The 12,096-nt window shown below is 41.6% G+C and overlaps 2 protein-coding genes across 4 annotated transcripts in view; both read left to right on the forward strand.

The window, feature by feature from the left end:
• Positions 1-2,138: 2,138 nt before the first annotated feature.
• LOC106588186 (uncharacterized) lies at positions 2,139-8,413 on the forward strand. The gene is made up of 5 exons (XM_014176923.2): positions 2,139-2,406; positions 5,076-5,437; positions 5,550-5,704; positions 5,824-5,968; positions 6,090-8,413. Exons 2-5 carry the CDS (start codon positions 5,078-5,080, stop codon positions 6,504-6,506), a joined length of 1,077 nt encoding a protein of 358 aa, XP_014032398.2. The 5' UTR covers positions 2,139-2,406; positions 5,076-5,077; the 3' UTR covers positions 6,507-8,413.
• A 1,902-nt stretch (positions 8,414-10,315) lies between these two features.
• LOC106588187 (regulation of nuclear pre-mRNA domain-containing protein 2) overlaps positions 10,316-12,096 on the forward strand; it is a 48,911-nt gene continuing 47,130 nt past the window's right edge. For all 3 annotated transcript variants that reach the window (XR_001324603.2, XR_001324602.2, XM_014176924.2), the window contains exon 1: positions 10,316-10,731. Coding sequence is in view for 1 of the 3 variants with exons in the window: in XM_014176924.2 (XP_014032399.2) it covers positions 10,539-10,731 (193 nt within the window). In the remaining 2 variants the exon portion in view is untranslated. The remainder of the gene's footprint in view (positions 10,732-12,096) is intronic.

The raw sequence follows: 12,096 nt of genomic DNA on the forward strand, positions 1-12,096 counted from the left end.
TGTTTAAAACCATGACCAGAGAAAGACTGTCAAAGAATACAGCAAAGAGCTGCTGTTTTTTTGAGTGACTTCATGTCTAATTTTTACTCAGCACTGTCAAGACTGTTTTTATTCAACACTATTGCAAAACATAAAACACGCTTCTCTCTACTTCTACTCGTGCTGCAGTTGTAATGAATGCGTAGCCAAGTGTATCAATAGCCCTGCGTTTTTTTAATTATTAGCAGCTCATCGTGTCTATTTTAATCTCAAGGAGTATTTAACTTTCTCTAGTCATAGGTACAAATTCATGTTGTTCATGAGGCAGATGCGGTGCGACTCAAGTTTCGCCATCAGGTGGAAGACTATGTCTCTCTCTCTCTGGTCAGTCTCACCAGAGGAAATGAAGGAGAAAGCAGGGACGGTGAGAGGCGCACCCTCTGCTACTCCCTCCCTCCGCTGAGAATAATGCTGTGTTGAAAATCCCTGGGAACTCGCGATTCTCCAACTTCCGAGCGTTCAAGACAACTGAGAACTCTGAAAAAAAAATAGATCCGACTGGGGAAAATTGTTTTGGAAACTCGGAAACGCTGACAACTTTCTAGAACTCCAACTTTCTGACTTGAAGTTCACTGACGTCATGATTTTACCTTGTTTTTTCAGAGTTCCCAGTTGTCTTGAAAGCACCATGACCGTCAGATGCAGGTACACTATATATACAAAAGTATGTGGACACCCCTTAGTGGATTAGGCTATTTCAGCCACACCTGTTGCTGACAGGTGTATAAAATTGAGCACACAGCCATGCAATCTTCATAGACAAACATTGGCAGTAGAATGACCCATACTGAAGAGCTCAGTGACTTTCAACGTGCCACCTTTCCAAGTGCTGTTATTGTGAAGTGGAAACGTCTAGGAGCAACAAGGGCTCAGCCGCGAAGTGGTAGGCTACACAAGCTCACAGAACGGGCCCGCTGAGTGCTGAAGCGCGTAGCGTGTAAAAATCGTCTGTCCTCAGTTGCAACACTCACTACGAGTTTCAAACTGCCTCCGGAAGCAACGTCAGCCACTGTATAACCCATGTGCGATAGTCATCTTGTTCAGTTCCCTTCCCTTTCTTGGGTACAGGAACAATGATTGACATTTTGAAGCAAGTGGGGACACCAGACTGGGATACGGAGAGATTGAATATGTTCCTAAACACTTTGTAAGAACATTGGAGAAGGACCTCCCAATGAAAATGTATTTGCTTGATTAATTATGCCTGCTAATTTATAGATCAAATTATATGTAACCGATGTGAAATGGCTAGTTAGTTAGCGGTGGTGCGCGCTAATAGCGTTTTAATCAGTGACGTCACTCGCTCAGAGACCTGAAGTGGTTGTACCCCTTGCGTTGCAAGGGTCGTGGCCTTTGTGGCGCGATGGGTAACGATGCTTCGTGGGTGTCAGTTGTTGATGTGTGCAAGGGTCCCTGGTTCGAGCCCAGGTTGGGGTGAAGAGAGGGACGGAACCTACACTGTTACATATACATGTTTTAGGAATGGTTGGATCATACAAAAAATATCAATAAATGGCAATTATAGGGAATAATTTATCTACACTAATTAACAAAGATGCACAAAATTATACATTTTGGGGAGCAATACGTGCATGGCAGTTTTGGACCAATGCAGAATATGCATGCCTACCCCACTAGAACAAAATTGTATTTACTGTCAAGTAGTTGGTCGTCAGCCTAGAACTCTACCATAATCCAGTTCTGAATTGTCCCAGTATACATATAGCTTTGGTGCATCAGGCTGATCCAAGTTGATGACATCAGTTGTTGTCCAGTGTTCTCCACGTGGGGTCGAACCCGTTAGCACCTAGACTAGTGACTAGTCAGTCCTACATTACGATAATGCAGGACAAGACACCTCAGCCACACTGTATAACCGGTGTCATTACTGCCTCGTGTTTTTCCTTGTTGACTACTGTAGTATACAGCCACAGCCCTCCCCACGTCTCACACGTGACAGTGAGCGACGCATGACAAGTAACAGTTACTGGCCAATCAGTATTTATGTAGTCACTGAGTGGTTATATTCTCAAGCAATGAGAGCGCTTTGTACCATCTGCTAACCAACCACGGCAGAGCACACAGTTCAGCACGTGTAACGCATGGTAGCGATTCACATGTTACCCCTCGCTGTACTGAGGACTTAGAAAGGTAAACGGAATTTAAAACGAGGGAAAGGAGGAAACAGTACTGAGACGTTGAGAACAGAGGACTCTACAACTATAGCGCGCCATCAACATCAGTGTTTGTCATTGGTTTTTGAATAAGATCTTACAATTGCAATTGGAGAAGGAATACCGGTTATTCAACTAGTTATCCATTTGACTGTTTTATTGAATTGTCTTCGCATCGGCTTCCTCCTAAAAGGTAATATATATAATATAATATATATATATATATATCATAGGCTATAGACAACTGTAACTTATGTTTTTCTATACATATTTGCTTCCCCAGATCTATTTTAACTAGCTTTGAACTTTCAAACCTGCACTCTTGGTTACAATATTTAAGCCAAAAGTCTAATCATTATTGGTTGTGCCTTAAGTATGCTCTGGTTCAGGATCAGCATTCCCTGCTCTAGTCTGAACCTTCCATCTTGGCTAACGCCTCAAACCTGCAATCAGTTAATGTCTTTACAGTTGTTTCTATGTATGTTTTATATATATAAATTCACCAGCACTAATTTGAACTTTTGAAGTCAGTTCTGTGCAAGTGTTACAGACCACAAAGAAAGTATATGTCTAGATATGAATGCCTGGCAGTCTATGTATAACTTGGTAAAATAAAACATAAACAAATAAATAAAGGGTACTGGTGGTCATAAAACAAAATGAAATAAAGGTTATGATATGATTTATCAAAGAAATAGCATTAGAAATATATACTGCTCAAAAAAATAAAGGGAACACTTAAACAACACATCCTAGATCTGAATGAAAGAAATAATCTTATTAAATACTTTTTTCTTTACATAGTTGAATGTGCTGACAACAAATTCACACAAAAATAATCAATGGAAATCCAATTTATCAACCCATGGAGGTCTGGATTTGGAGTCACACTCAAAATTTAAGTGGAAAACCACACTACAGGCTGATCCAACTTTGATGTAATGTCCTTAAAACAAGTCAAAATGATGCTCAGTAGTGTGTGTGGCCTCCACGTGCCTGTATGACCTCCCTACAACGCCTGGGCATGCTCCTGATGAGGTGGCGGATGGTCTCTTGAGGGATCTCCTCCCAGACCTGGACTAAAGCATCCGCCAACTCCTGGACAGTCTGTGGTGCAACGTGGCGTTGGTGGATGGAGCGAGACATGATGTCCCAGATGTGCTCAATTGGATTCAGGTCTGGGGAACGGGCGGGCCAGTCCATAGCATCAATGCCTTCCTCTTGCAGGAACTGCTGACACACTCCAGCCACATGAGGTCTAGCATTGTCTTGCATTAGGAGGAACCCAGGGCCAACCGCACCAGCATATGGTCTCACAAGGGGTCTGAGGATCTCATCTCGATACCTAATGGCAGTCAGGCTACCTCTGGCGAGCACATGGAGGGCTGTGCGGCCCCCCAAAGAAATGCCACCCCACACCATGACTAACCCACCGCCAAACCGGTCATGCTGGAGGATGTTGCAGGCAGCAGAACGTTCTCCACGGCGTCTCCAGACTCTGTCACATCTGTCACATGTGCTCAGTGTGAACCTGCTTTCATCTGTGAAGAGCACAGGGCGCCAGTGGCGAATTTGCCAATCTTGGTGTTCTCTGGCAAATGCCAAACGTCCTGCACGGTGTTGGGCTGTAAGCACAACCCCCACCTGTGGACGTCGGGGCCTCATACCACCCTCATGGAGTCTGTTTCTGACCGTTTGAGCAGACACATGCACATTTGTGGCCTGCTGGAGGTCATTTTGCAGGGCTCTGGCAGTGCTCCTCCTGCTCCTCCTTGCACAAAGGCGGAGGTAGCGTTCCTGCTGCTGGGTTGTTGCCCTCCTACGGCCTCCTCCACGTCTCCTGATGTACTGGCCTGTCTCCTGGTAGCGCCTCCATGCTCTGGACACTACGCTGACAGACACAGCAAACCTTCTTGCCACAGCTCGCATTGATGTGCCATCCTGGATGAGCTGCACTACCTGAGCCACTTGTGTGGGTTGTAGACTCCGTCTCATGCTACCACTAGAGTGAAAGCACCGCCAGCATTCAAAAGTGACCAAAACATCAGCCAGGAAGCATAGGAACTGAGAAGTGGTCTGTGGTCCCCACCTGCTGAACCACTACTTTATTGGGGGTGTCTTGCTTATTGCCTATAATTTCTACCTGTTGTCTATTCCATTTGCACAACAGCATGTGAAATGTATTGTCAATCAGTGTTGCTTCCTAAGTGGACAGTTTGATTTCACAGAAGTGTGATTGACTTGGAGTTACATTGTGTTGTTTAAGTGTTCCCTTTATTTTTTTGAGCAGTATATATATATATATATTATGCGCTTCATACAGTATAGACTAAAATTGAAAGTAAAATCATAGCGAGTTTATGAGAAGCATTCAATGAACATACACAACTTTGTAATGCGTGAAACAATGTAGTGTATAATGCAGCTTCTGTCATTTTGTTTTAGGATAATCAGTTAGTTTGATGTTACAGTGGTCAGATCAGATACTTTGAAATGTAACTAATAGCTGACAAAATCCTTGAGCCATACAGTCAAACCCCACATGACCTTGTACGTCACACCCCCACTCAGCACATGTTCACATGTATAGCAAAGCAACAGCTGGTGGAGTTTATACCAAGATCAGTGACTAACAGCATTCCTTTTTGAATATTTATTAAGGGACACAGCTACTAGTTTTCTGGAGCATGATGTGAAAACAGTAGTTTTAATTTATATTGTGATAGATATGACTGTCATTTTGTTAAAGGGGGGTTTTCTACATAGAGTACTTGTTATAATGCCTAGGTCAGCATTAACTCTACATCAGTTACTCTAAGGTATTTCTGATGTTCCTTGTGACTGATCTCTCTCTTTCTCTAGGGATGCATTTGTTGAGCATGTCCACAAAATGGCCGACCTATGACTCCCGCTCCTCCACCCCTAGCTTCCTCCTCAGCGAGAGCGACGTGACTGAGGACGAGGCAGACATTGATGTCTTCACCTCCGAAAGTGAGGGAGATAGCTCAGGGGGTGGCAAGACCTGCTCAGTACCCTTCTCCCTGGCCGGGGGTGGCGAAGCAGCCCCTAGGTTACACTGGTCCGTGGCTGGGAGTGGACAAGCAAAATGCTTTCCTCACACCACCACCTACCCATCCATGGTGGCTTCCCCTGGCAGTGCTGCGTTAAGCACAAAGGGAAGCACAGAGGAGACCATGCAAGGAGACCTGGCCTTCGCTCAGAAAGTGAGTTTTGTTGTTTAAAGACTGCTTTGACTGATTTGAAAATACTGAGTTACTGATTTTCGCATCCAGGGACAAGTGGATATATATGTTTTCTGTTTCCCTTCTCTCCTAGTGTTCAGAGCTGCAAAGGTTTATCAGACCCCTGTTGGAGCTTCTGAATGGACTCAAGACAGGGAGATTTGAGAGAGGTCTTAGCAGTTTCCAGTCGAGCGTTGCCATCGATAGACTCCAGAGGATCCTGGGTATTCTTCAGAAACCTGAAATGGGGTAAGCAAACCAAACCATCTTGTGTATGTCTAGCAAATGGTAATTTATGGTGTAGTTACAAATTTACTTTAAATGTTTCATGTCGTAAAATGTTATTAATGACAGTACTCTTTCCACAGAGAAAAATTCCTCCGCACCCTTCTGCAGGTAGAGATGATGCTGAAGATGTGGTTCCCCCATGTGACCCCTGTCGCTGCCACCCAGAACCCCACACCCAGTCTTCTGCCACGATGGCACCAAAATCAGCTGTGCATGCCAGTCAAGGTGGGCCTCTTACTGCTCTGGTTATCGCTGTTTAATATATCATTGTCATAATGATTCTCACACAATCTACAATATGTAAGACTTGTATCTCATTTGTTTTTCTACACTCTTGCTCCATCAGAAGCGCAAGCTTAGCTGGTTGGACTCTGACTTCCCCAATGCCGCCCCACCCAGCTGCAAGCGCCTGCAGCGCGAGGACAACTACCAGGAAATTACCTCACAAGACTCTTGCCCGTTGAGCACAGACACCTATAACCCGTCATGTCTGACTGTCAGCAAGAGAAGAAAGGGAAATAAGAGGCTTGAAATTTCACCTTGCTCAGCATGTGGTAGCCCAGCCACACAAGACAGCCGTGTCTCCTCCACCCTCCTGGTCTTTCACTCACATCAGCTCTCCCTCCATGGACATCAGCCACAGAGGTGCCACAGCAGGCCTGGCACAGTGAAGACAGAGACAGATATTGCATCAGTGGAAACCCAAAGGAGGGGTCAGTCTATCCCCATATTACTGAGGTCTATGAAACAAGAGCCGGAGTAGAGGATTTAAAACTGAACTTGGAAGTCATTGCACCGTTTGACCATCTTTTGACCATTTTTTTGTCAGTGTTCGAGAGTTATTTTTTTTTTATTGAAATTATCCTGGAAATATTGTTTCATGGTTGATGTGGTAAAGCAGTGGTTTAATTTTTCAAATTTGTTCTTTTTTTTTTATACTGATTACTGATTTGAAAGAAGATAATTTTGTATTTCAGAATTATCAACAAAAATACAATCACATGAAATACACTATGCACAAATATAAAAGAAAGTAACATAGCTCAAGATTTATGGAATACCTTTTAACCTAACATAAACTCAGTTAGTTATGATAAAGTTATCAGTAGTAGTGAAGCATAAAACATCGACAATACAATGAAAAACATTACAAGAACCTGTTAATCCTTCAGCGGATCCAGCACAGGGAACAGTGAAAAAGGCAGCTGATACAACTGGCACTAAACCTCTGCCAACCAGTGGCAACAAAACCATTTCTTTTATTACACACTCTGCCGAGTCTGTTAGCCACAGTTTAATGTAACTATTGACTAAATCCACCTCAGTGTGAATACTAACAACACCAGTAGCATGCAACTGGAATGACAGCAACCACTAAGAACTACGAGAGGAGAAATAACAACTGTTAGATTTAAGGTATTACTCATAAAATAGAGGTCTGCTTGAAAATCCTGGGTGCAGACTAGAGCATATTAATTGGCTTAATGCTTTCTAATTTCATTGATTTATTTGATAGAATACATTTATCGTCCTTTATTTTTTTGATACGTTTGTCAGTTTTCTATGGTGTGAAAAGAAAATCATTTTGAGGAATAAGTCATTGCCAAAACTATTTTGCACATGAGTATTTTACATTTGATAACGAAGGAAATTGTACCTTATAAATGTTACTATTGTGACGACGCAAAACACAAATAATTTTCAATCTTCTAGGAGTGTTTCTATTGGATTGGGAGAAAATACGTAAAAACCTTTCATTAGGCCATTGGGTATTTGAACCACAATGTTTTTGCTTAGCAATTATCATTCATGTTGAATGACTCTATCCCTGGCCACTTTCAGAGAGTCTCTTGAGCTGTAACTACCTAGATGGGGATAGGGGGGAAACCAAGAATAGCTGGATACTGATTTGATCTACCGACTTAAAGATTTTTTTTAGTTAAGCCTAATACAGTTAATACAGTTAAGCCTAATACAGGACAACCGAAACATCATGGTCAAAATCAAATCAACATTTTGTGAATGTGTGTGGGTTTTGTATGGGAGTGTCAATGTTGTGTATGTGTGAGTCAGTGTTTGTATGTATAGTCTAGTGAGTGTGCGTAGGGTCAGTCAGTGCGAGATAGTCAGTGCAGATAGTTTGGGTGTCATTAATTGACTATTTAGCAGTCTTATGGGTTGAGGGTGAGTTACCATACTGGTAGTATGTGTTATTGTTCTTAACCATGCTAAGGAAAGGCCCAGGTAGAGGACAACAGAGCACAACCCTTCCTAAAAACTGTTCAAACAGCCCGTTGGGGAGTTGTTTATTTTTATATTTCCCGTGAGGAAATATTGTAATTTCATGTCATGTCTTTGGTGTATGTAGGGCCTATGTTTTGCACATTTTCTCTGTTTATCAAAAGAGGACAAATGGTTGGGCTGAGAAGGATATTTTGCTGTTTTAATGTTGTCTTCCTTGATTCAATCCATTTCCTTTGCCTCCGCTCTTCCCAACTTTTACTCAACACCCTCCATCACATTTTTGGGTTGGGCATAATATAATAGTGTTTTGGTTATACACAATGTACTTGTGCTTAATATTTTATATATAATTGTTTCAGACCTAAATTGTTTTTGATAAATTGTACCCTTTTTGCTAAAATAAAGTAATGTTTTTGTTAATCAGAACTTGAAATCTGCCACATAAATTCAAATGATTGAATTGACTGTGGCCCTGTGACATGAGAATTCATGTAGGCCTCCAGGCTATAGCAAGAAAGAAGGGGTGCTCAACAACCATGACAAAAATCCAACAAAATGGCTTACCAAGAAAAACGTCCAAAAGGACTACCGGTGATTCGAGGCAGAAATGTGTTGGCGCACTCAACAAAAAAGGCAGAGATTCATTTCTTATTTGCTCAAGATTTATTCCATTGTTAGGATGAGTACAGGTGACTGATGTCAAACTGGCAGTCACCTGTACTCGTATTACTTTTTTCAGATGAAGACGTCAGCCACCTCTACTCATCCTAACAATGGATTAAAGGGGCAATCTGCAGATGCTACAATTCATTTAGAATTTATAAATTAATGATGTATACCCCATTGATTCTTGAACAATATAACTTTTAAATGCCTCATGGGCTTTGTTCAACTGTCACACTCCCATCGGAACCTAAAATATAAGCTTGTTTTACTCCAATGTTTGTAAACATTATAAATGTATACAACCACTGTATAGGGTATATTGCTTCAACTGTGGATATGCCCTTTAAAGCCTGAGCAAATATATATTATAACCCACTTGGTTAGAGCCTTGAATGCTGATTGGCTGAAAGCTGTGGTATCCCACGAATATGACAAAACATTTATTTTCACTGTTCTAATTATGTTGGTAACCAGTTGATAATAGCAATAAGTCACTTTGGGAGTTTGTGGTATATGGCCAATATACCGTGGCTAAGGGCTGTATCCAGGCACTTTGCGTTGCGTCTTGCCTAATAACAGCCCTTAGCCGTGGTATGGTATATTGGCCATATACCACACCTTCGGGCCTTATTGCTTAAGTATCCAGCTGCAGTCCTATAGCATGGCCTGTCACCAAAAGTGGCCTTTCACTAAAAACGTATATTATTACCTATACTATCTCCTTTCCTAGTTCCCTTTCCTCCTTTCCCTTCCTAGCTCAATTTCCTCCTTTCCTTTCCTAGTTCCTTTCTGATTTTCAATTCCTCCTTTCCTAACTCCCTTTCCTCCTTTCCTAGCTGCCTTTCCTTTCCTCTTTTCCTAGCTTCCTTTCCTAGTCAATTTTCTTCTTTCCTAACTCCCTTTTTTCATTTCCTAGACCCCTTTTCCTATATAAATGTTGTTCCTTTCCTAGCTCCCTTACCTCCTTTCCTAGATTCCTTTCCTCTTCTCCTAGCCCCCTTTCCATCTAGCTCATTTTCCTCCTGATTTTCTAGCTCCCTTTTCTTTCCTCCTTTGCTAGCTCCCTTTCCTTTCCTCCTTTGCTAGCTCCCTTTCCTTTCCTGACTTTTTTATTTAATTTTAAACACAATACAACCACACTGTACTGGATATAGTACAATGCCTTTAAAATCATCGAGGATGACACAAAAACTTTCATTTCCATCGTGGTCCTCTTTAAAATAAATGAAAACAAAATATACACAAGATTATAACATGAAAACAAAATACTAGAAAAAGAGGAAAAGAGCTAGGAAAAGAGGAAAGGAAGCTAGGCATGGAAGAAGTCAAAGGCAGTTAGGAAAGGATAGGTGGGAAGGGAGCTAGGAAAGCAAAGGAGTGGAGGAAAGGAAGAAAAGGATCAATGAAAGTATGCTAGGAAAGAAAGAAAGGAATTTTTAAAAAAGAGGAAAAGAAGATAGGAAAGAAGGAAATGGAGCTAGGATAGGAGGGAAGGGAGTTAGGAAAGTGATCTTGGAATGTAAAGGGGAAGAAAGAAAGATGCATGATTTTAGTGACAGGCCATGCTGAGCTGCAGCTATTTAGCCACATAGTGGCGCTACATTCACATTAAATCGTCTGTTTTGAATGAGTTTTCTAGTAACGACCAACCAACTCTATAATAATACATTCCTTTGTTGCACAAGTTGTTGAAATAAAACCAATGACATAATATACGTAATCGTTAGCAAGTACAGTAATAACTGAATGTACTGTTAAAACAATAGCAATTTACTAATGTGTACAGCCAGCGCGGCACCATTCCGCACAAGTGCACTCTTGACTAGGTTGATCACAACGCGCGACAGGCAAGAACCAGCTAGCTTGTCAGTTCAAGGCCTGGAGAATGGCTGCAGGGTCTGGCGCGTCAAGCGGCCACGGTCGTGGTTCGCCTGCGGCCCTAGAGTCAACTTTGGACCGACGGTTTCAAGGAGTGTCGAACACAATGGAATCAATTCAAGGACTATCAAATTGGTGTATCGAGAACAAGAAATACCACAGTCTTATCGTGCGTTACTGGATGAAATGGTTGAGGAAATGTGAGTTGCTAATCTTAGCTAGCTAACGTTAGCTGGTTTGCCTGGCTAGCTTAGCCAACTTTAGCTAGATAACTGTTAGCTAGCAACTTATATTAACAAATGCAGCTATGGTTACCGATTGTTGACACCATCTCATCTAGTTAGCTAGAATAACACGTGTGTGTTCGTGACATTGGTGCACAAGACAGGGATGTCATGTGAAACAAAAGCTAGTTTGTTAGGTAACGTTAGTTAACGCGGGTGTGCGGAAAATAGTACCCTGGAGCTTCTTAGCAAGCTAGGTAAATGCTGCCTTGCTAGCTAGGACTTGGAGTCCCAGCAAGACAAATGCTGTCACTACAAGCTGTTGACGTCTAACTAGCAAATGTTTGTTACAACGTATCTGGTCAGTTGTTGACAAACAATGGCTTTAGTTAACGAGTATTCTCCGCATAGATGTAACTTAGTGTAAAGCTTTTCGCTATAAATTCTACCCTGGAATAGGTTCTCCTGTTCAGACTTTCACATTCCTTGAAGCCATCCCTGGTTTTTGTCTGGATGGATGGCTACCTTTCTCTGTTCTTAGTGGTCTTGATGGGATGGAATTAGAATCACAATCATCAGTTTGAATTAGAAGATGTGTCCAAAACACTAAAATAATCAAGATACATGTTAGCCATTTCTCGAGCTAGTTAACTTGTTAGTAACTTTTATAAACATGTAGCTAGGCTAAGTGGTAACGTAACAAGTCAAACACTAGTTAACGTTATTGATGTTATTTCTCGTGTAACTTACTGTTTACTACATAGTAGTTATTACACACTAAATATAGGAACGTGTGAGGAGCAGACATGAGTAGGCTAACCTCTCATTTTGGGAGCTTCAGTTGTTGTAGGCCTATAGGAGGGTATAATGCTTGTGTATGATACTAGCAATTATTATTGCCGATAATTGCAGATGCCTGGATGTATTGTGTTCTCCCAGAAACTGAAACACGCTGTGCTGCCGCTATAAAGCCCTACAGTGGAGGTGTCATAAAACCTAGCGGTCAAACAGGGAAATGGTTCCAATCGTTTTTTCCACCATTCATTTTTCCCATAGGGGATTTTAGAAACACTTAAAATAAGGACTGTGTTTCGTGTAGGTTTACCCTGGCGTAACGTTTTGATAACCATGTAAATCTCTTGGACTTTTGTCAATATATTCTTCTCTATTTACTCTCTTATTTGAATAGCTAACTAACATCAAAGTAGACATAATACAAAACTACAAATCCCTGCGAGCTCCTGCACCTCATGTCTAGCTGGCACCTTTGTTAACAGGTACATTTACATTTAGCCAACTTATTCATTACTAACCACATTTAGCTAGCATTAGATAGTTAAT

Source organism: Salmo salar, chromosome ssa27, assembly GCF_905237065.1.
Source record: "Salmo salar chromosome ssa27, Ssal_v3.1, whole genome shotgun sequence".
NCBI classification, from domain to species: Eukaryota; Metazoa; Chordata; class Actinopteri; order Salmoniformes; family Salmonidae; genus Salmo; species Salmo salar.